Source organism: Haplochromis burtoni, unplaced genomic scaffold, assembly GCF_018398535.1.
Source record: "Haplochromis burtoni strain Fernald_Lab_line unplaced genomic scaffold, NCSU_Asbu1 Contig_23, whole genome shotgun sequence".
Lineage (NCBI taxonomy): Eukaryota > Metazoa > Chordata > Actinopteri > Cichliformes > Cichlidae > Haplochromis > Haplochromis burtoni.
This window is the reverse complement of record NW_024582384.1, coordinates 27,229-52,069: the sequence shown is the minus strand read 5'-3', so window position 1 is coordinate 52,069 and position 24,841 is coordinate 27,229. Positions and strand designations below refer to the sequence as shown.

The 24,841-nt window shown below is 39.9% G+C and overlaps 1 protein-coding gene across 7 annotated transcripts in view; it reads right to left on the bottom strand.

Annotated features, from left to right (window-relative positions):
* arhgap24 (Rho GTPase activating protein 24) overlaps window positions 1–24,841 on the bottom strand; it is a 66,142-nt gene that overhangs the window by 18,505 nt on the left and 22,796 nt on the right. The window contains exon 1 of one of the 7 annotated variants that reach the window (XM_005917357.3): window positions 16,782–19,322. The exons of 1 other annotated variant lie outside the window; for it this stretch is intronic. In XM_005917357.3, the coding sequence (XP_005917419.1) occupies window positions 16,782–16,803 (22 nt within the window). In that variant the 5' untranslated portion in view covers window positions 16,804–19,322. Of the gene's footprint in view, window positions 1–1,422; window positions 1,539–2,097; window positions 3,628–8,013; window positions 8,270–16,781; window positions 19,323–24,841 lie in introns of those variants that run through there. 5 more of the 7 variants (XM_005917356.3, XM_014332115.2, XM_005917358.3 and 2 more) reach the window with 5 other exon arrangements.

Sequence of the window (24,841 nt, the reverse complement as noted above, 5' to 3'; positions counted from 1 at the left end):
CTGTATCTTGATTTAACCTGTGGATAATGGCCACAAGCACTCTCCTGTCATGTCATACCAGACAGACTGAAGTGGAGACTGTACCTGTTTCACATAACCAATCTGGCTGAAGTGATCACTATGACAACAGAGCCTTTACATCAGCTTCATCGAGATAAACAAAACAACTCGCTGCATTTCACAGGGATGCAGCGGGCCTGCTGCAGAAGAGACGAGCTCTTAAGAAGACAAATGAGGCGTCAGACTAGCAGTTTAATTATTTATGACTCTGACCACCAGGGATCCTGCCACAGTGATAGCATCAGATGGATGAAATCTGCATGTTGCATATGAAAACTATTAATAGACTAGAACACAACATGACAGGTCAGCAAAGGGGGGGGGGGGTCAGGTTTACTCCTAATGAACTGAAACAAAGAAAGAGATAAAAAGAGATGCCTAAACTGTTTGCTGGCTCACACAGAGAGTCATGCATGTGTTTACTGTGAATGTTGCATAAATAGTGCTTTCAACACCTGAGCTGTCAGTTTGGTGCCCGCCTTTGACAGTTAGATTGATCCTTCTTGTAATGCAGCAGATGCCAGTGTTTGCTCAGTTTGCCATGTTCACTATGTTTATAGATGACAAACTCCCTTTCACAAACACACAATGTGTACACACGACAATAAGTAGACTGACTATACTTAACGCAGAGGATAAGCTTCTATCATCTGTTGGTATGGCATATTTGAAAAGAAGTTTCAGATGAGGAATAGTTAAAAATGCAAGGCTAGTATCGCGTTACGAAGTGTGTAAACTTAAAAGCGCCTTCTGTTACCTGTAGGCTTCTCAAAATCCCATGACTAACAGCACAGACATCACAGCATGTGTCAGCATGTATCAATTTAGTGGGGTGGGGTTCTCTGTGTCCTGAAGAATAGGTAAAAAAAGGAAATTTGTCTTCCTATCTAAGGACAATACATTTGCTGTACTTTTGCATGACCTCAAGGTTACTGGTACATTACCAGCACTCCCCAACTGCGCTAATCAGTTTGATACAGTTGAAATAAGCAGAGTAGAGGTTCCCGGCACAACTTCATCACTTCCAATTTGCATGGAGAAGAGGAAAAAAATTGGAAGAGGCCCAAACTCCAGGAACACTTGAAACGTATGTGTTTTGGCTGGTAGACTTCACCAAGTTGCTACAATTTTGACCTTTTTATACAGTAAAGATTACACAAAAATCTAACTAAAATACCCAGCAATGTTTTACAAGCAAAAAATACAATACAGCAAATACATTTTGCCAAATTTGACAGTATTCAGACTTTGAAGACACCTCAATCATTAAGTTAAATTAAATTTACCTCATCATTAACAGCCAAGGATGACAATTAAGGTTACATGTGCCATAAAACACAAACTAATCCAATAGGGGGCTACCTTTAGTTAGCAACTATTAGATCCAGCCATCAATCCATCCATTCGCTTCCGCTTATCCTTTTCAGGGTCGCGGGGGGCGCTGGAGCCTATCCCAGCTGTCATAGGGCGAAAGGCAGGGTACACCCTGGACAGGTCGCCAGTCTGTCGCAGGGCCAACATACAGGGACAGACAACCATTCACACTCACACCTAGTGGCAATTTGAATTATCCAATTAACCTATCCCCACAAGCTGCATGTCTATATAAAAATCATAAAAGTAGTTATGTTTGAAGCCACTCTTTAAACCATTTTATTAATAAAATAGAAGATCTGGCGGGTTGCTAATGTTCATATGGTTCCTAAATATCATTACAGCAGTACGTGTAGCTGTTTAACCTATTGATAATCAATCTAAGCATCCGTTAATCACCGTTAGAGTAAAAGTTCCTGATCAATGCTTGCAAAGGTTTGCAATTTGGCTCTCACATTAAAGTCGTTTAAGTTTTGATCCATTTTTCGATCGGTATCCAGAAACTAAGAGTCATTCTCACAGTAGTCTAATGCGCTCTCTCGCGTTCCTAATCCAGTGATTAGTCACGACCCGCTATTGATCGTTCGCAGAGTTCCCATTAATTAATTACACTTTGCGCGAAGCGGATACGATTCATTAACCTTGCCACGCCCACATATTTACCTTTGAAGACACTTGACGTTTGTGTTTATGCGTGCAGAAAACTTATTCGGTCGTTCCAGTAAATGTTTGAACGTGGCCATTCACGAGGAAAACAAAAACAAAGCGGCAGCTTTAGTTCACCTCCCAACCGCACAAATCACAACCGCAGCGTCATTTTACCTTCCCTCGAACTGCGACACGCAGTCGGTCAGTCATTCAGTGAGGCCGTTTGTCAACGAAAACAGAACCAAAACGGTGCACTAACCGGTAACCGAGGCGCTCACTCGTGCTCGCACATGGGAGTGTTTCTTTGGCCACCGGCGTAAAAGCTCCGTCGCTCCAAAACACTTCTCGCTTGCGAGACCGCGCCTCCTCTTTTAATCCAGCACGGAGTCCTCCGTGTAGCAAACTCGAGAAAGCGGGGGATAAATATTAGCTTTAATTCAAAGAGCGGGTGAGAGCGCCACATCGATGGGTTTGAGTGTGCCTACTGTTTCCGACACACCGTGTGAGACTGTGGCGACCAGGGCCGTGCAAAGCCGTTTCGGGTTCCAGGGCGAATGATTTACTCCTTATGGTCCAACTTCCCCTGTTGTCAGTACTGAACTCACTTGTTCCTGCTGAAGGCATAGGTCATTCCAAATGGCTCACTACAATTTCAATTCATTTTTAACGTCATATATCCAATGTTACATTCTCCATTTACATTTATTTCACGTGTCACATTCAACATAGTAACTTAACGCTCACCAAATGTTTTCTGTATATGCCGTGGAATCTTGTCACCGTGTAAATATGAAATGAAGAATTTGAAAAAGTGGCAGAGGCTAGTTTGTATAATATTAGATGTAAAGCAGACATAAGCAACCAATTAAACAACAACACAAATACAATGTATTTTATTTTTGCAACTATGAGGTAACATATCAAAGTTGAAGGATTGTTAATAAATTATGCTATAAAATCAAACATTTTTAGAAATAAATGCACATTATTCAAATTTTTGTTGCAGTTGACTATCAGTGTTACATTTTGACATTAATATGATATAATTTAAAATGTAAAGCAGACCTAAGCAGCAAATTGAAGAACATTGTAAATGGAATGCATTTTATTTGTGTAATTATGTGGTGACATATCAAGGTCAAAGCATTGTTAATATATTATACCCTCAAATATAACACTAAAGAAACAAATGGGATATTTTGTAACTGTGTAACAGCCTTACATTCGTTTTTACTCTTGTATCACAGTCACCTCAAACACCTTGAGACGACTGTTGTGAATTGGTAGTGTATAAATAAAATTGAATTGAATTGATTTGAATGATATCATTTTAAACTTAAAGCAGACAATACAGATGTGAATACTGCAGCCATTCCCCAACTCTCTGTGAATGGTTCTCATGGCCATTGATCAATGGGCTTTGATCAGTGGTTGGTGATCAATAGTTATGACAATTTGCATATTAATGATCAAGGAACTCACCTCAAAGCCCACTGTTCATTCAGCGGGCTGGTTTCAGTCACTGTGCAAATGTACTGTTTATAAGGTTGGGGAAACCTGCAGTCAGCTGAGACTGAACAAGTCACTTGGATGAGTGACGAAACATTTCTCCCAGTGAAAACGCTACATCCAGATGAACAGAAGACTTGTATGATTGGGCATGCATCAAGACGACTTACTGTGCAGAGTTACAGATGCATTCTTTCTAATGGCCTGCAGGGGGCAATGGATCCAAAAACAAGTAGGATTATATAAAGGCGAATAAGAAAATCACCAACTGGTCATGAGCTGATGACGTTTTGATCTGAATCGCTAGTTTTAGCGTTTATCATCAGGTACATTTTGTAAATTTGGTTCACTATGGAGTAAAATCAATAATAAAGAAATGACTACTGTATGAGCAGGCACTTCAACCCCTTGCTTGTGATACCTAAGATGACTAGACATCCAGTCTATGAGTGTAGTTCACTGATGTATTTCTTTTATAAGCTGCCCATAATGCATACTAGTTAACAATTAAATCTTCTTAATTTTGGTCTTTTCATGTGGTACACGACCTTTGAACAAGGCAAAGAAAAAAAAAGTTGGGTTTTTTTGCCTTGTATTACAAGCTGATTTGACTCGTATAAGTTTACACTGCATATTTCAAAAAGAGAACCCAATCTTAAGAAACTAAAATGAATCCATATATGCACATTAAAGCACAAATGATGAATCCGTTTACTATGCAGCAGCAGGTCCAGTGTAACAGCAATAATTAATTAGGCTGTAGTATCAAGGAAATGACGCATGCGTAACGCTTTATACAAACTGCCTCAACAAGGTCAACCTGACATATTTCTCAACCTGAGCATGTGATTATTCTTAACCACTCCTTTGAGTCATTACCCACAGTTACACCAATCACTCCCACTGGCCAGAAAGGTTTCTGACTCAGAGGCATCTCCACCCTGCCAGCATTGTTTGCGTTAATTGTCATACAAAGTAACTGCAATTCCCTGGTGTCCCTTTGAGTTCCTCTGTCCACATTTAAAATCAATCAGCCTTCCATTACTTGCATGGACAGACAGAGCATTTCCTCTCGGAAACAACAGTTGTGAAGCAGTTAAACAAGCGTGCAACAGGATTAAACAGCATACCATGGGCATTACAGCACACTGCTCTTCCTCCTGTCATTTCCTGTTGATGATCCGCTTTCTTCCATAGCGGCCTAAGTTGGCCTCATAGTTTATAAGGTTGGGTGAGATGTCACACTCACTTAGCACATGGAGAATATAAACTATTTAGGGCTCAAGTGTTAAGTGTTTGGAGAATCTTACTATTTAGAAGCACACAGCATTCAGATAATCCCATCGTCTCCCAGCATGCAAAGGTCAATCACTGATTTATGCCCTAAAACTATTCTTATCTACTTTCAGTGACATGGAAATGGTGGTAAATAATTAATAATATTAACTTCAGAAAGAAATTAACATTTAGCTCACAAATCATGAGCCACCGGTTAAATTCTGACTATAATAAATTAAGATAATTTTTGACTGATTCTTTTACGGACAAAGTATTTCTCTCATACAATTCTTGGGCTGATACTATGTTAAAAAAACAGAAACACTTTTATGACTTCATAAATGAGATCAACCTCAGTAGGTGTTCATATGCAGAGACGGTCTTCGTGTATAACACGACTTTACCTGAAGAGACAACCGTGGCAGCTTTCACAATTCGCCTGATTTGCCATGCTTTGGCAAACTGCTCCAAAGTTTTACAAAAAAAAAGAAAAAAGAAAGAAAACCTCAGCTTTCAGACCTTTACTTCAGAAGCAGCTTCCATTCAGTGAGACATAGACATTAAGATTCCCTGTTCACACTGAGACTTCATAGAAGAAACGTTAAGGAGAAGGGAAAACACCAAATTTTTCATGTTTTAGCAGTAACTCTACTGGTGATATTCTCTGCAGTGGAGCACGTACCAAAAGTTAGTTTAGGCTTTCATCTGCTACTTCAAGATCAGCATTACCAGATAGAGGATTAATACAATCAACCCCAAAACCTGATACAGCAACAAACACAGGAAAGACACAGCTAAACTGAACTGCATGCAGCTGCAAGGAGAATTGGCAATCAGACAGCTTTGCAATAAACTCCTTTTCTTTTGAGAACAGCGTTCTGTGAACAGATGAGGCAAATGTTCAACTTTCTGACAGAATGTGAAACACTGTGTTTAAATAAGTATGGTATTGCACACACACCAAAACCTCAAATATAAAGCCTGGTGGAGCAAGTTTTGTGTTCATGTTCAGCATCTTGACCTATAATACTGGTGAGAATATATGCAGATTGTATACATGTGCCCTCTGTGAGGACAATGGTAAAGCTTCAGACTACTTTAAACATTCAGTTTCAGATGCTTTTTTTTCCTCCTCTAGGATCTGTATAATGTCACAGAGATGGGATAATAACACAGTCAGCTCCAGCACACAACTCTGGTAGGGAGCGCTGCAGCTCCTTTAAACTTCACACACTGTTCTGCAATAACATAGACAACTTTCAGTGGATTTTCAGTTCAGTCAGACTGTTCGTCTATATGAGTTGGACAAAAAAAATCCAAACGGATCACAAACTTTTCTTGCAGCTGTGCATAAACTACATTAACAACTTGAGAGCACATCTGCAAACAAAACTATAGCCTCTCACTGACAACCTGGGATCAGGTTCAGTTACTTTTACATGTGAATGGCAGGCCATCTTAGATGGGCTCAGTGCAAACAGCTAACAACTGTTCATTCCAGCTGTGACCACTGGCTTTAATAAGTGGCCAAACCAGCTGCACATAGTCTTTAACTAATGGCTCAAAACAGGTGGGAGACAACAAAGGATCCCACTGTGCTGTAATTGCTCACAAATACCTGGATCCCCCGTGCACTTCACTTTGACTTGCATGTCTTCACTGAGCCCTCTAGGAGCCACAGTGGAGTGCATCTGTGTAGAGCGCCACAGTGTGGATAAAGACCATACAATATATGGTTATGTTTTGTGCCGATAAACAGTAATATGTTACCAGGCATGAATGGCCCAGGATACTCACACCCTGTAGTTACATCAAGTATTATGATAGGTTACATGAATAGTAAACATATACCGGTAATATAAGTGGATGTGAAGCGCCTGTCTTTTGGCTTCAGTTATATATTTCGGAAAGTTCCAGTTACTATAAGATTGACGTCTTTCTCATATAAATATATTTTACATCAAATATGGTGACCGCTAGCTTAGCAGAATGATTTTGTCTGGCACATAAACCCATGTAAAAACACAACTTGATTTAAAGTTTATATGCTTTTGAGTTGTTGGCAGGCAGATTTGTCAAAATGGGTTTTTTTCCCCTAAATACCTTCAGACAGCCCATCTGTTTCCCCGCCTCCAGGCTTTGTGCAAAGCTAAAAGCTACCTAGCAGTTGTAGCCTCACATGTGAAGAAAAGATCTGAAAACAGCATATCGGTTTTCTTGCACATATGTCGAAAAATAAGAAACTTATTATTAAAAATGCTAAAATATTAATGTAATGTGGTTCTAAAGTATAGAATGCAAACCTTAACAGTATGACATTTCCATATCTTCAAAGCAGTTTTAGTCCATTGAATTGATAATTGCAAACCTCACTCCTGCGGTATAACCACATAGAAAAAAAAATTAAGGCAAAGGGAGCACAGTAGGTGTTAAAAAAGGGGCCAAAATGAGCTAAATATTCCGTACACACAAACATGGGATAGATTTTTGTCTGCAGACTTGTTGTGAAATGTTAAGCTCTTCCAGACCCTGACTGCACATCTTGCCAAGTGGAGGAAGCAGCTGCTGCTGGCAGAGAAAACAATGCAGACACTGTAACTACCTTGTTTAGTGATAAATGACAAAAATATGTGTCATAGTTCTCCCAGCCTGTGTGTGTCCATGTTGAGATTAAAAGGAGCACATCAGCGTCTCCTCTCTTTTGTCTTCTGCAGTCGTCTTGTTTGTGTGCAAGCAGGGGCAAGTTGAGATTCAATAATAAGTCTAATGATAGTCTTCTCCGAGGTCCGCGCATCATAAATGACTCTAACATCACAGGAAGTCGGTCACTGGCTGGCGAGCTATGCTACACGGCAAAGCGAATTGTCCATTCATACGGAATGATGAGTATTAAGAGCGGAAACAAAAAGAAAAAAAAACACTGCTCCCATTTTCTTTTTCATCTTTTGTTTATGACTGTTGGTACCCTTATCTACAGGGTCCATTTCACTCATGAGTAATATCATCTCCAGATGGTCTAAACATGCAGCTGTAACAAAGAAGCCTGTAGTAAACAAGTTAAGGAAATACTTAAGCAGTAGCAGGACAGAGGCTGTGCATAGAAAAGCTTTCAAAAGGCTCAAATAATAAACTCATTACTGTTACCTTGATGGGATGACAATAAATTAGTTAATCCATAAATTTGGGGTAAGCTATGAATCGACTGATGAACCACCTCCATCCCTCGTTCGTTATCTCCGGCAAACCCAGGGTTGGAGGAGGGGGGAAATAAAGAGGCGTCCTGAATGAGTTACAAAGTCCTGGCTGTCTGAGTCAATGTGAGGACGGGAGTTTCTGACTGGAGGAGCTGCTCTGCCAGTTTTTGGCCCGGCTCAGAATGAGTGAGTGAGCACAGCTGAGAGGGTGTGAAAGAGAAATGGGAGGGAGGGAGGGGGTGGGAAGGGGGGATTTGGAAAAGCAGGGGGAGGTTGGTGAGCACACACACACACACACACACACACACACACACACACACACACACACACACATCCACAAACTTCTGCAGAGCACTGTAATGGGAACAATAGGTAGAGCTCTCTGAAGGCTTAGGGTTAACAGAGGCCAGGGTTCTCCAGAGGGCATGACCCCCATGCACAAACATGGAATCTCCCATTCCCACCACAATGCTTTTTTAACATTAAGACTATAATGATGTAATCATATTGACCTTTCAAATGTGCAATCAGGCATTAATGACAACATAAACAACATTTAGAGTTTGTGTACGAGACTAAAACTTCTGCTTTTTTACTCCACTTTATATCAGTCGATGCAATTGATTTATCAAAACTAAAAACCTTAAATCTTTGGTGTACTAGTGGAAAAACATCAGCAGAAGGTTGAATGAACACTCGGCTACAAAGTATGCTGGAGATTAAGCTGTTTAATTTGCCTTAGTTTGAATGGCTGATTTACTAAATAAGAAAAAAATATACACTAGCTTTTGGCTGTCTCTCTATCTTGGTTTTATGCTTAAACTAAGAGTCATTCTCTTTTAAGATAACAACATAAATGTATTTGCAAAATGAGTCATCATCAGCAAAAATGGCAAAGAGTCAGCGCATGCTTAAATCTTCTCAAATGTGAGGATTTGCTACTTTTTTCTGAACATATAGATCATCGACTCAAAAAGGTCACCTGAGGAGCTTAGGCTAACCTTTTTCATTTCTTGTGACATTTTATACAATCAAAAATAATTCCTAAACTTACATTATAATAAGGTTATATATTTTCTGTCTGTGTTTTTAAAACGTTAAATCGTCCTTCAAAGTATTTTCAAAACAGCTATACTCTCATTACAAGTCTGCCACGCTGCTGGTGATACAGCTCCCCTCTCTGCAGTTATATCTTCCCACGTATTTCTAATGGGTGTCCCGTTTCACCACCCCCCACCCCCATCACCACCACAGCAAGGTATCGACGGCTAATTCTCACCCTGGTGACATGGTGGTCCTTGCCTGTCAATAGATGTAGTCTGAAGACAGACATCACAACATTAGCCTGAATCCCTAAAGACCTCGTCTAGCAGAGAACACAGACTCCATAGATGTTTCTATGGCTATCCATTACCATCTGATGCCGAATGAGTAACATAGTGAATAGGAGTGGGGAGGTCAAAGGGGACAAGGATTGTTTGGCTCTACTGTCTCTTTTACAGGCGCCTGTAGGAAAGTGGATAACCCTGGCATCAAAAAGAAGGAAAAAAGAAAGGAGACTAACAGCCACATCTCAAAAATCGCTGTATTATTTGCTTTTCAAAGGCTAACATGATACCGTGTCTAGTTGAACCCACAAGAATATGCATAGTTGAGGTCAAGGTTGTCATGTTTTAAGGTGTAGTTGCATTAAAAAAAAAAAAAAATCAAACAAGTTATTATTGAGTTATTCTGCGAATACACATTCACCTCTGTCGTCACAGGATATGAAAAGAAATCAAGTCAAATTGCAGCTGTTGGGTAGAAAAAGTGAGTTGAGTTTCAATGAGCTGTCATGAGCACAAGCAGGGAAGCGATGGGTCAGTCCGTTCAGGGAGGTCACAGGACTGTCAAAGAGCCAAGTGTCTCTGTTCTGATTTCATGCCAACTAAATAAAGAGCTATGTCTGTGTGTTCTGCCAAGGCTGCTGTAAATATACCATTATGTAAGGGGAATCAATTTCAACTTCTGAAGGAAGGAAGTGCGGCTCAAGCAGGCCTTGAAGCCCAGAGCTTGTAACGTAAGTTGGCATGATAATCATAAAGGCTAGAGACTAAAGCAGAGGTGCAGTAAGGGGGTGTCACACAGTCAGATTTAAACATACCAGCATTTTATTTTTTTAGGTTTTATTATTAGTGTGTGATTTAATGTAATATAAGCTTTTTTCAAAGAATGTATTAATATTCTTCTTCTAGAAAAAGAACAAAAGGATAACACTGGTATATCCACGCCTTCCTCCAATGGCAACTGTTGGCTGCCCTCGGGGTGGGGAAATTTGAATCAAACAGTCTAAAATAAGCTATGTTTTGCTTTGAAAAGCTGCTGCAGGGGTGTAAAGCATAGGCGATACGCAGTGAACGTGCTAATGGATGGGAAAAGACCAGAAGAATCCTTTAATATGCGACTTGTTTTTTTAAAAGAAGGGTCCAAAGCCACAAAAGAAAACTGTAAACATTCCCAAATGATATTCATGTAGGTTCTCCGGTGTCGTTAAGAAACCACAATCATTCTGTTCAACCTATTTATTGCCGTGGCAGCATAAAGCAGACTTCGAACACATTTAAGTTGTTCATGATAACAATTTAAGTTTGTTAAAATACCAAAATCGTTACGAGTGAACCTTTTGGAGCACTGACAGCTTTAGTGGCTACTAGCTGCTGGATTGATATCTCATTTAAATGTTAGGGAGCACTGAGTTTTGGTGAGGGCTAGCAGCTGTTGTCACTTGAACACTTGCACACAACGCTGTGAGGTTAAAACATTACATTAGCGATACAGGCATAATGATGCTGGAGGGAAACTTCTGGAAAGGTGCAGAACACGCAGATCCAAGAGAAAAACCTCAAATGGCCTCACAGAAGTCAACCCTCCCACAGATATAGCGTGCTTTTAGTCTGGTATCGTCATCACCACACTGTCTGAGAATTTGTTTTGTGTATAGCCAGAGACACTTTGAACAGCTAAGCTCTCTGTGGGGCTGGATTGTATCTGACAGGATGAGTGGTATACTGTATTTTTTAAGTGAATGCATTCAGTCTGTGTGGAAGGAATACGTTGTCACGGTTATGTAAACACACTGGATCACACTATAACCGATTTGACAAACGTGTCGTGCACCCCTGGCTTGGGAGACTGTAAATCTGTGTGGGAGTCATTGCCAAAGAATTCAGTGATGTGAACTCTGCACTACCAAAATGTTTGTCCGACATCCATCCATTCGCTTCCGCTTATCCTTTTCAGGGTCGCGGGGGGCGCTGGAGCCTATCCCAGCTGTCATAGGGCGAAAGGCGGGGTACACCCTGGACAGGTCGCCAGTCTGTCGCAGGGCTAACACATAGGGACAGACAACCATTCACATTCACTCGCACATTCACACCTAGTGACAATTTGGATTAATCAATTAACCTATCCCCACAAGTTGCATGTCTTTGGACGGTGGGAGGAAGCCGGAGTACCCGGAGAGAACCCACGCAAACACGGGGAGAACATGCAAACTCCACACAGAAAGACCCCGGCCTGATAGTGGAATTGAACTCAGGACCTTCTTGCTGTGCGGCAACAGTGCTAACCACCGTGCCACCGTGTTTGTCCGACATCTAAAACGTTTTTCATTTACATACAGGAAGCTGTCAGGGGTAATTCCCACACAAACAGTGTAATATCGGATTCCACCCATCAAAGGACTTTTGTGGTAAAAAAGCAAAAAAAAAAAGAGGAAAAAGAAAAATAAAGACATGTCATCAGCCTCAAATATCCTCATTGTTAACAAGGATATTTTTAGATGATGCAGTTTGCTACTTGATTACTAAAATCAATTACAATATTGTTGATGGAGCCACTGGGAGACAAACTTCCTGGCGCTTGAAGATTGCAGTGAGCTTTTCCTTTATCCTCACCAGAGAAAAGAACAAGGAGTGGACTTGACAAAGTACCTGTTGCCCCACTCAGTAATACCTTCTAATATCAGCTTTCAGCACTGATGAGGGCCTCAGGGTAGATGCACACCTGCAGTCCCTGCAGTCAAAATAAGTAGTCTGAGTCAGCCTGGCCTTTGGGAAGCCCTTTGAACCTTTCACACAGGGCTGTGGAGACGTGACTTCTGGTATATTTTGAATAATGGAGGCAGAACAGACGGTTCAATCTATTTTCCCCACGAGAACCCATAGACTTAAAAATATATATGCATGCAAGCTTTTCTCTAGCTCAGCTCTTGTGAAGAATAGAAATTCGGAAAACACAAATGATCTTTTCCTTTAATTTCATTCACCTTGTAAAATGAAGTCATTTTGGACACTTCCATGAGAAGCATAAATCAGTATTTTCATTTCCTAGATTGCTGTAGCGATGTAGAGAGATTGAGGAGCCTGTCGGGGCAACGTTATTTTGATAGAGATAAATCTGACTGGCAGTCATCATCTATCATCCTGGACGTGAGATTCCCACCAATGCATTTTCTACAAGAAACATAAATATGGATAACTATTAGGAAATGTGTTTCCAAGTTACACTGTGCACTTCTATAATAATCTGCTTAATAGGGTCAGGTGACTGGGTGAATATACTGGCTCTAAGATCAAAGTTTCACAATTTTGAGGAGATTTTTACCAGTTTATTGAGTTTTAGTTCTATATTCACACATCTGAAGGATGGCTTTGTATTCATTTTTTAAGATGTTGCTGAAATTGCTTGTGGAGATCTCTGCAACCCTTACCCATGCTGCACAAAGACCTCCTCAAATACACTGATTGTCATCTTTCTCGAAAACCCCTTTGTGCACCATAAAACACTCAGGTATGAAAATATCTGCAATCTGGACATTCAGTGCTTAGTGTGAGCTTCAGTAAGATGGACGAACAAGTGAGTCTACATATTGATCACTGCAGCATTGCTAGCACTATTTTTTCCCCCCTGACAAAGTTGGCTAAAACACTGCACTGTCTGCTAGAAAGTGATGCATTGGAGAGACAAAGAAATGCAGATGATGATGAAGACTCTCAGTGTTGACCTTCTGCTGAGGTTTTTCCACTAGTACAGCAAAGACTTATCATAAGGTGAGAGGCTATGACTGCAGTGATAGGTTGCCAATATGTTGCAATGTTGCAGATGGACAGCTATCCACACTCGGCGCCAATTTAGAATCCCCAGTTAATTTAAAAACACGGACGTCTTTGTACTGTGGAAGGAAGCCAGCGTAGCTGGAGAGAACCCACACACGCCTGTGGAGAATATGCAGACTCTACAAAGCTGATATTATTAGTTGGTCTAGCATCATTACTTGCCACCTCCCCACCAGTTAAGTAATCAAAGAGACATGTTGGTTTCATTCAACACTTTTCACATTTTTGGTTTAAATGTGACAGGTTTCAGGATGTCTCAGCTAAAGTCAGGAGAGTCAGTTTGCACTCTTGGCTTCTAACACATCACTTTTATTGAAATACTCATTACAACTTCCCAGACTGCTTTAATTCACTGTTCCCACCTTTGCTCTCCTCACTGCCATCATTCAACTTTTTCTCATGTGTAGCCAAACATTATGTACAATACAGTATTTCTTTTGTCTAGTTTCTCTCCTCATTTGTTGCCTTGGATTTTCACATGAGAATGTCTTAACTAGGATGGATTTACAAGCAGGCGGGGAGCTGTGAGTTCAGGACTCTGTTCTGTTATCTCTCCCAAGCAGCCAAGCAAAGTGAAATTTGAACCGGCTAGGAGAATGTTCTCCACCAAGCATAATTTTTCTTCCTCTGGCAAGATTTATTTTAAAGCTACATATATGCATAGTGCAACCAAATTGAGTCACACTTACATATATTGTGTATGGTTTATGGATGTTATTCCTTTGAAAGACTTTAAATTGTAATTTTGAAATGACATGGTAAAGATAGAGAGTAGGGTTTAGTGATGGGATTTCCGGCTCTTTTTAGAGAACCGGCTCTTTCGGTTCGGCTCTTTAAGAAAGACCGGCTCTTTCGGCTCCGAACCGGCTCTTCAGGTTGTTTTGTTGCTTTAATTAATTTATTATTAACAATAATATAAAATTATGCACAAAAGGAATTACTAATGTAAAAAAAAAGTGGTTTTATTTATATATGTTTATATATAAATATATAGGGTGGCCCCTAGAGACAAAGCACGTACAAACTCCAAAACACATTCTAGCGTTAACTGAACTTCCAAAACAGAGCTACCTAGATCACTTAAATTACACAATTGAAAGCATATGTGTATTGTTTGTGTATTTATACACAAGCACTCATATATATTCAAATAATTTAAAAAAAAGTTCATTTACCTGTTACTACCACACACCAAATCCGGTCGTTGGTACTTGCTCTTGTGTAGCCACTAGGTAACAAAAGCTCAACACTGCCCCAGCATCCTGGAGCACTTCTGTTGTGTTTTGTACGTGTTTTGGAGTTTTTACGTGTTTTGGAGTTTGCACATGTTTTGGAGTTTGTACGTGCTTTGTCTCGTAGGGGCCACCGTAAATATACTTTTATTTATTCACTCCACATAAAATGTAATAAATAAATCATATAATACAAAAACCAACTATTCACATTTCAACTTTTAACTATTTAAATTTTCAGCTTTTTCCTTTTAAACAAATTTAAAGTGAAACAACACAAAACACTGCAAACCACAACACAATTAAATATAAATTAAAATATGAAAACAAAAAGAAGATGCACATTCTCTGTCATATGGGCCTGCATGAATAAACTTTCTGAATCCTTTATCATCCGCAACTGAAAATAGTTGTGGATGATTACTATACCTTTCTAATGTGATGTTGTTGTCCCTGGCTCTCTTTCTCTCTCTCTTCCTGTGCAACTGCAAGTGTAACTACCACCCCTCCTCCCTCTTCCCAGTGCAAAGCACAAGACTCGCATGCAGAGTGAAGCGGGAAAAAAGTGTGAGAGAGAGAGGGTGAGAGAAAGGGGGGAAAAAAACCCCCACAGCTTTCGATAAGGAGCCGGATCGCGTCTTTCATGTCAAAGACCCGGCTCTAAGAGCCAATTCGTTCACGACCGACACATCACTAGTAGGGTTGCCAAATGCTGACTTAATAACTGCAGACCTCCGAACCTACTCTGGCATTAACATCAGTATAAACTGCACTAAAGCTTCACAGCCTGTTATCCATGATTGAGCAGCTCCTGTAGGTGTAAAAAATAAAAAACAAAACAAAGAAAGAAACCCCCACACTAATAATGCCTTACAAAGATCTAGCATAGACAAAGATGAAATAATAGTTTAAAAATTAACTGAACTCAAATATTCTGCATGATCAAAGTTATTTCTAATTGTGAAATCAACCCAAACAAGCTTTTGTTTTGTGGCTCAAAGTCTATGTAATAAGACCAAACAAGCTAGTTTTGACTCCTAAAATATTTCTAATTCAATGAAAAAGAAAAATGGCATCAAACCCTGACATCAAAAACCACGAGCATCAGACTGTAGATTCTCACCTGATGTGAGCAGCAATCAGAAATGGGTGGCAAGTTAACTGAAATCGTATGAGGACAGGTTGAGCTGTTTGGTTCAACTAGAGAAAGACAGGGAAACAAGGCTAGGGCTTAGAGAAAACTAAGTAAAATCACGGAAATTAGCTGTACTTTGTAAAAATATGCCACAGTTACTTGTTTTGAGCTATCAGTTGTAGTCCTCCTATAGCAGGGACGACACAATACAATGAGTAGCTGGTAAAACCACCAGTAGAAGCACATAATTCTCAAAAAAAGAAAAAAAAAAGGTTATTTCATGTACTTAGTCACAACCTCCATTATTAAAAGCTTCTTTTAAATTATTTAAAACATAATATTTTGTCAAAAGGACACAAGGTATAATGTTTTAGTTAGCTAAAGCTAACGTATATTACTTTATGTTAGCTTCAGCGTTCATATAATGTTAGCTACTGCAAACATTTTAGCCTATGAAACACCACAGGCTATACCAACTGTCTCAAAGAAAAAGGTAATTTGGGATAACCTCAAGTCTTACTGCCTGACAAGTCAGGTTGCAGCTAACGCTGCACATATATTACACAAACAGCATCTGTAGGCGTATGCTGCCCCCATCAGTCTTGAAGGAATTGCAGCCTTGGTACATATACCGCCAATGGTACCTAAGTGCCCCCCCAGTACTGATGTGTTTTAAGAATTCTGGTATCAAATGGTGTTGGAAGTATTACATCCCTAACAGTTAGTGTACCATTAGCCATGAATATTTACAGGTTTCCATCTGGTCAAACACATTCTGTATGAAATATTAATGCCTAGTTTACTATATATGTTATTAATTATTTTGTCAGAAATAGTTCAATTATCACAAAGCATATTTACAAAAATGATACCAATGGAAGGAAAATTAATAACTTCTTTCTTCTCAAAATCAATCACAGCTGCAAAAACTGTAAACCATAAAGTGGAACTTATAAAACATCCATCTGCTCACATTCTGTTTTATATACATATACACACACATATATATATATATATATATATATATATATATATATCCCAGAAAAACAGAAATTTGCAACTGAACTACAAGCAGCTTTGTGCCTGACGTCAGATCCTTCACTTTGAATTAAGTCCAAAAAGCATCTCATAATGACACTGTCTAAATCAAATACAGACATATTGGTTTTCATTATTGGTATGCAAAAAGACACACCTGGGTTATAGTTTAGATCCATGGGATGCAGATGAAGACGTGCCCCCTCTCAGGTGAAGGCTGAGGTAGCGAAAGCCACGCTCTTGCTGCTTACTGCTGACCCCCACGTGCCACTTCTTCATCTGTTCTTGTTGTGCACCACTAGCAGCTCTATCACCCTATTTTTCTGCTGAAACACAGTCCGCTGCACTTCATATTCTCCCCCACCTTCCTTTGCTTATCCTCCACGTCATATAAGTCTTCTACAACTTCATTTTGCTAAGTCAAACGCAGGTCAATGTGACACATCGATCAGCGGCAGTTAGGCGAGGTCAGGCCAAGGCTAGCGTGTCTGCATGCCTCTCAGGAAGCCTTTTTCTCAATATACAGTATACTTCTGTCAAAGGAGCTGAAAGAGCGGAGGAAGCACATTTTTGAGACACACGCGAAACGACTGCAGGACAGAAAGCGATGAGTGAAATGGCAAACCGGAGGCAAGATGGTGTGTCTGCTCTTCTCTGAAGAGCCCCTGAAGGAAGTGAGTGGGGTGGGGTGGGAGCTAGTGGTGGAGGGAGGTGGGTTGCATCATAAATCAGGCGTCCCTCCCTGGAGTGGGACCTGTAAATCTGGTGAACGAAGAATGGGCACTCAGCCGAATGATTCATCCACAGTGCTCTATAAATACTGCTGTACAGGGTCGGCAAGGCTGTTGCTACTGGTGGCCAAGAAACCCAGAGACACTGGGGTTTCTCCCTCTGAACGGAAGGTCTTTAATAACCCTCTTATCTTTTTCAGTCCAAGCCAGACTTGTAGGTGAACTACACATTACTTGCTTCCTTTAAGTGGGAGAGAAGCTGGCAGAAAAGGTATTTAACATTTAACACCAACACTACCTGTTGGGAGTCAAACACAGGAAAACATGAAAAAAAAAAAAGACGTGGGAAGAGATCTAAATATTTACCCAGAGGAAAAATCAGTTTACATACCATTGGTCTGGACATTCATATGAACTGGCCCCGACAGACAAACACAGTATAACAGTCCAGCTGAAACTTACTTCAGTGGAGGCCCAAATGTGTACTCACTGAAACCTGGCCTATCAGATACACGGTGGGGGGCAGGGGTTGTGGAAAGACATTGGAGTGGGAGTCTGATAATGGACATTGGTATGCAAGTTTCAAATACCAAGCCCCCCTCCCAGAATAAGGCTGTTATGTAAGCATCTGTGCTTCCTGTCCTGCTTCTCTCTCTGGCTTAAACTGTTTTTTGCATTTTCTCGAGAGGATCGAGAGGCATGGATTCTCACAAACGGGGATGTTGTGATGCATGGATACAAGAAAGGAGGAAGTCTGGAATCCTGGAGCCTAAATGAGAGTGAGGAGGACATCTCAAACATCTACTACATACAAAAGGCATGCAGCATATTGTCTGGAAATGCCGGCCTCCCTTTTCCTGCTTTTTGTCAAGTCTGTTCGATCCAGATGTAACATTACAATTATGGCGTGTTTAGCTTTATGCTAAACAACGCATGTACCACTTATTGTCCTTCACAGATCGAATGCAAAGTAGTTTGCTTGCATAAGCTTGTGATTTATCATCTTTTGACTGAATGACAGCTAATGGAGGACACATCATTAAGTGAAACGCCTCTTTTGTAAAGTATGAAAATGTAGCAGGCGACATTTCATATCCATTCATCCAGTATTTTATCCTCTAGGGCTGTTTTTGCAAATGCCTTTTCCCATTTACCAGCTGATCAATCATGGCTTCATGAAAAATGGCCCTAGTCAACACAGGGTACAGTCTGAGCTATTATGTGGATTCTCATGGGTTTTAGTTCCACCACTAAAACACACAAACTACACATTGTGTTGTTATAGAGAAATGCAAGTGGGCTGAAGCCACTAATCAAACTGCTGCTAACATATAAAACCAAAAACTATATTTATGTTGCGTTTTGCGTAGGAAGTTGCCTTCCTGCGCGGGAAAAAAAAAGTATTTTGTTAACTGTCAAACCATCAAATTCAATGTGCAGTGGTTTGCTGTTGATATTACAATCCCTCCTAACAATCATTTAACTTAAATTTGTTGAATCAAATCATTTTTATGCTCCTTAGATATTAGTTTCAATCCTCAGTCAGTTAGCATACTCTAGCGTAACAAAGGAAACAATGTGTATGACAGACTCTTCCAAACCAAAGATGACCAAAATGAAGTAAGTGTGGCAAAACATCAGGCTCTTATTTCTACAGTGAGAGGCTCAAATGGCTGTTGTTGGTTGGATTTTGTTAAGCCTCAGTCACACAGGCCTAGAGATTAGCTCCTGAACCCCTGCAACCACCGGTAGCTAATGAAGTTCGTTTGACTACGTCCACACTAGCCCGGATAGATTTGAAAACGGCGCTTTCAGTTGTTTTCAAAGAGTTGCGTGTCCACACTAAAACAGCAGAAAACGCTGACGCTGCAGTTCCGCGCATACGCAAAAGCGAGTGAGAATTAAAGAATTTGAAGAAAAGCTATCTGGAGCGTGTACAAACTAATATTAATCTTTTTTAGGGCTGTCAAAATTGAGAGCAGTCAAAACAACTGCTGTATAATGCCCTCCGCTATCTTTGTTTAATTGGGCACATGACTGCATCACATGACTAAAATGCGTCATCGTTTTAGAAAGTCTGCGTTTTCGAGTGTCCACACTGCGATGGGACAGCTCTGTTTTGAAATGTATGCGTTTTCGAGAGCGTTTCCAAAAGGCTGCGTTTTTCCTTGGGGAAAGCGCCGTCTCAGTGTGGACGGGAGGGTAAAACAGAGAGAAAACGATGCGTTTTCAAATGAAAACGCATTAGTGCGGACGTAGCCTTAGTATTCTCTGACCAGTTGCAAGTGGTTGTGATGAAAGCCATAGTCTTATCAGTGATCCTCTGTAAAGTAAACGTTACACCTTTTGAAATGTGTTGGCTGCATCAGTAAGGCACAACAATAAGAATACTCTCTGTTTCTGGTTTCCCTTTCATTTTTTCTACTTCCACTATAGTGCTCAGCCAGCAGTTAGCAAGTGTCCGCGGACTAACCAGTCAGGAAATACACTTTTTTTCTTAACAACTGGAGGTTGCCATGGGTCACCGACCGACCTTTAGGCCTCTGTTCACTAAGGCCTCAGAAATGTGGGATAGCCATCTCACTTTGTGCTGCTGCTATGACCTTCCTGTGTTCTACAAGTATCAATGTAGACTGATAAGAAAAAAACAACAACAAAAAACCAGAATAAACCCACACAATAGCTGGAGATAAAATATTCAAAATGTAATGTTTTGGATTCCACACCGAAAAAAAAAATAAAGTTGTGTCTGCAAAGCCTCGTTTGAGCTATTTCCTTGAGCTATAATCAAGATTACGCCAAAGAAGAAGCGCATAGAAATAAACAGAAAAGCCTACCAATCAGGAATGGGCATCATCGCTCTGTCTAGGTACATCACACTTTATGTCATACCCAGATTCGTTTTATCTGCACAGTTTGGTTTGCAATAATTGTTAAAATGACAGTCTGTAGGCTGTGAACAGTTCCCAATTTAATGGTTGCAACACAATTTATACCCTTTTTTTTCCAATTACAATGAAAAACATTAGTGAAAGTAACAAGTCTCTAAGAGTGCAATGTGTGTGTGCGTGTGAGATTCTCTGCTCTCTGAATTATAGTTGACAGACAGATGTGCGCTGTCATGTGGAGGAGGATGAGTCGCACATTTCAGCTGGTAGTTTGAGTTCCTTTCAAAATGTGCAGCTTCTTGTGTTTCACAGTCCACTAAGAGTCACAGAAGCAGCTCTCTGTCATTTATGTGAAACTGCAGCACAAAATGACAACAACAACAAAAAACTCAATCATTTACTTTTTTTGGCAGGCGTATGACTCCTGTATCCTTCATTTGGGGTAAAAAACCAGAATAGTGCACATGCTCTGGTTTTACAGTTGCCAGTTGCAGTTTTGGCTCTGGCTATTTTTTTTTAGCATTGTTTGCTAGCACAAGAAGACAGGTCACATAGCAGTCTTCTGTCTCTGCTCTGAATAAATCCATCCACGGCACACTTAAGAAAGATGTCACTGCAAAGTGGATCTGCATTGTTAGCACAGGAATATATTTCACAAATTTCAGATACCTCCTTAATCCTTGTCAAAGAGACATGTAGCTCAGTTTTTCTCTTTAATAAACCAAATAATAGCAGGCAAGCACTTTTTTCATTCTATGGATGATTAAGCAGCTTGGGCTCCAGCTCCGACAGCCCAAACTCCTGTGAGTGTGGGACACCTTGGGGAACTTAGTGACATTTTTCTACAAAGCCACATGAAATCAAGAGCCATTCCTGCTACCCTTACAGCTACCTTTGAGGAGGAAAAAAAGATTATCCTTGTGCTTTGAGAGCCAGCAAAAATTTCTACTCTTCAAATCAATTTGCCAGTCAGTCAGAGTTTCTTTTCCAGCACCCTGTCAGATGCTTTCAGGGAAAGGGAGCTGTAATCGGTTTGAACAAACCCTTCAGACCTCATAATGCTATACTACCACCATTCACCCATACAGGGGAAGTGATCCTAAACATGGCTGACACCGAAGAGTCTTTTAAATCACAGCAAGCCAACGTTATCCAAACATTTTTTTCACTGATAGTAATGCGTTCTCTAGCTATTTCAGCAAACTGCAGAGGAAGTTTACAGATGGTGTTGAAAATCTTTTGAACTAAAAACGTGATTTGAGCTAATGCGATGGTGCCACATACATACATAATATAGTAGTAGCCAAAAACATAGGATAAATTAGATCCCCTCCTCTAAACACACTTTCTCACTGACAGCCATTTCCACAGCTAGAAGAAGGATAGTGAAGACAGATTTTAGTTGGACGCCCACTTCTGGTTAAAGATGAATGATTTGGACAAATGTGCATTTATTCTACTGGCCACTGCCATAACAACTTTGTTCTCTTCTAACGCAAAATTTAAGATAATGCTTGACTTTGTCATGGTGCTAGTGAACCTTGAGCTAAATGCTAACGTCAGTATGCTAACAAACGCATGTCAAAAAATATCAATGCTGTTATTTTGTTAATAATTCATACACTTAATTCTTTTATTATCAATATTTTAAATGTATATTTGATTTAATTTATCTATATTTTAATGATATATTATCAAATTTTAATAAGAATTTGAAAATTGCAGTGATGAAGTGACAAAACCAGAGCAATGACCTGTGTTTAGGAATGCCGTTCAGTTAATGACTTCCAGTTAGCACTATATGGTTGTCCAGCCTGCAGTCTTATTGCTTTGGCACACTCAGTGCTCTCATAACATTGGTTTCTGCCAAAGCAGACAGCTGTTTCAGGTTAAAGCACTCAAACAGCTGGTGAACACAGGGTAGCATTTAGCTGCTAAATAAATCGTCAAAACAAAACAAAACAAAAAAAAGGCCAGATAATATCAGATTTATATTCATATTTTGGGCAGACAGATCCCAAAATTAATGGTAATGTGGCTGTATTACTATTACTTCTTGATATTTAAATAGGCAAGCATAAACTATAATTTATGAGGTGATTAGGCCTATTGACCAATGTCAACATTGTCACAACTTATTTCTGCTGCCCTCAAGTGGTCAAAAAGAGGCAGGGCACAATCTGGACAGGTCAGTCTATAACAACTGAGCCTTAAATTACACATTTTGGCTAAGTGATAAAGTGACTGTGAAGAAAAATGTAAAAGTGTTGCATACAGAAATGCTTACTCATAACTGTATAGAAAGCTGTTTCCTTGAAAATGAAAAGTTAAAAACACCATCAAACTTACTTAAATTGTTCAGAGCAGAAAATATAACAAGCACCAATTTCAGTAGCTTTTTATAGTTTACTTTGTATAGCATTTCATAGCAATCATTTCAGCTTGTGTTGGATATTTTAGATTAGGCCAAAACGACGGACTGATCTAACAGATAACTACTGCGATAACTGTATAAAAAGAAAAAACAAAGCATCCCAGTGTTAATACGATGTATTTGGTCTGTTATTTCAATAACCCTCATATCAGATGCTTCATCTTTTCAGACTTTGTGCCTCAGCGCTCAGTTCTAAACACCGTCTGAAAAACAAACATCCTCCCCCGAAGTCCTTCCTGGGGAAAAATGTCACTAATGAGGCACTGTGGGGTTTTGGAAAACACCATTCTTGATGTTGGATGTTACATTAGAGGGAACTACTCCGTAATTGAATTGTGGATCTAGAACATTAAGGAGCATTTAGTTTACAGATGCCATGAATAGGTCAATACAAAAAGGTTATGGGAAGAAACTACCATCGTGACTATTGCCACATTTGTTTTTTACACTCACACACACTCACAAAAACAAACCAATCTAGTGGCTATTACTTTCTTAATAATATTAAATCATCATCAGACACACTCACTTGAAGCTGAGCATTGATCCACGATGTGTGTCTGAAGGTGGCCTTCTGTCTCGGTGTGATCGCGAGCATAAATTCAAGATGTAAAGAGAGCAACAACAATGAGAGATGTGACCCACAGAAGCTCCAAGGCCATATGCTGGTGTGGAACAGACACCAGATTATTGAATTCATGTGCACACTGGGAAGATACAGTAGATACATGCACACCAACACGCTGATAAACAAGCACAAGGAATGAGTTCAGTTTGTGACCTTTTTCAAAATGTCATCGAAACAAATTCTGACAAGACAAGCTAATGGGAGATGTACAGTGAGGGATAGTTGACAGCTTCATATGCAAAAATCAAACCCTTAGTTCTACAGGCAACATCATTTTGCCACAAAAATATCAATAAAATCCATTACACTTATAATGCACGTACCGATAAAGTTGCTCACATTGCTCCTAGATTTCTGGAGCATTAGATGCTGTGTGGGCACTACACGTCCGAATGACGATTAAATCATCATATCAGGACATGGAGTCTGAAACACAGAAAGCATGCTCATCTCTGTCTGTTTAATTTGACCTAATGTATGTGCGGATTGACTCATATTCAGTGAAGTGGGTGTAGGAGGTGGTGTCAGGTGGGGAAATTATTTGATTTTCACAAGCTTTTTCCATTTATGTAGCAGGGAGCTCCCTCACTGTGTATGCTGTTTGGTAGCTGGGTTTGCTGCACATTAATGGAGATGCAGACAAGCACCTCTGTTTTACCTTTTACAGCCTAAAAAGAGATAATGTGTGTAAATAAGCTATGACCAGGAGTCCCACATAGTTGCATTTTACTTAAATGAACAAAAGTTTTCTCAATCTGAACCTTCAGGTAACGGTTAGGAAAATCAAATAGTTTTTGATGTGTGTAAGTTATGATATTTATTGATTTGCCCCCTTTCAAAAGCTAAAAAAATAGAAATAAATTGCATGTTGGAGTAGCAGAGGTTTAAGGCTTGGCATGGGATTAAATAACAAAAATAAAAATACATACAAGCTTAAAATATTACCAACAAGGTATAAAATTGTGTGTTTTTTTTCCTTTTGCATTGCAAATTAATGCAAAGGAATAAGGAGGAAATGTGCGAAATGTTGCTTCTCTTTGGATAGCGCCTTGAAATAGAAGTGCGGATTGAAGTCGTGAGCATATTATGGGGTTAAAATAGCACCTGGTATTTAGAGACTTCATAAACACGAGGCCACGGTAGCACTACAGATGGATCCATACGCACATGATATCATGAGGAACTGATTGGGTCTGTCAGCCCTGTGAAATAATCACAACTACAGTAAAAAGACAGTGGGCTAAAGTTTAAAGCTGCATCGACTACCTTCAGTCTGTGCCAGTATAGAAGAAGCTATCTGTGACTAATAGGACATGAGAGCCTTTATGAAAACCACCTCCGTGTGTCCTGACACTGAGATGTCAGCACAGCAGATTCATAAGTGTTCTTAATGACTCTACAGGGGCTTCTTCAACCTTAAACACTGCTGCCTGTGGGCTTATATTATCACTCTGTCATATTTCTTAGCCACGTTTTTTTATTTGAAAACTTCCATCCATCACTCACTCATCAGCTTTGAGTGCTTTTAATTTAGCC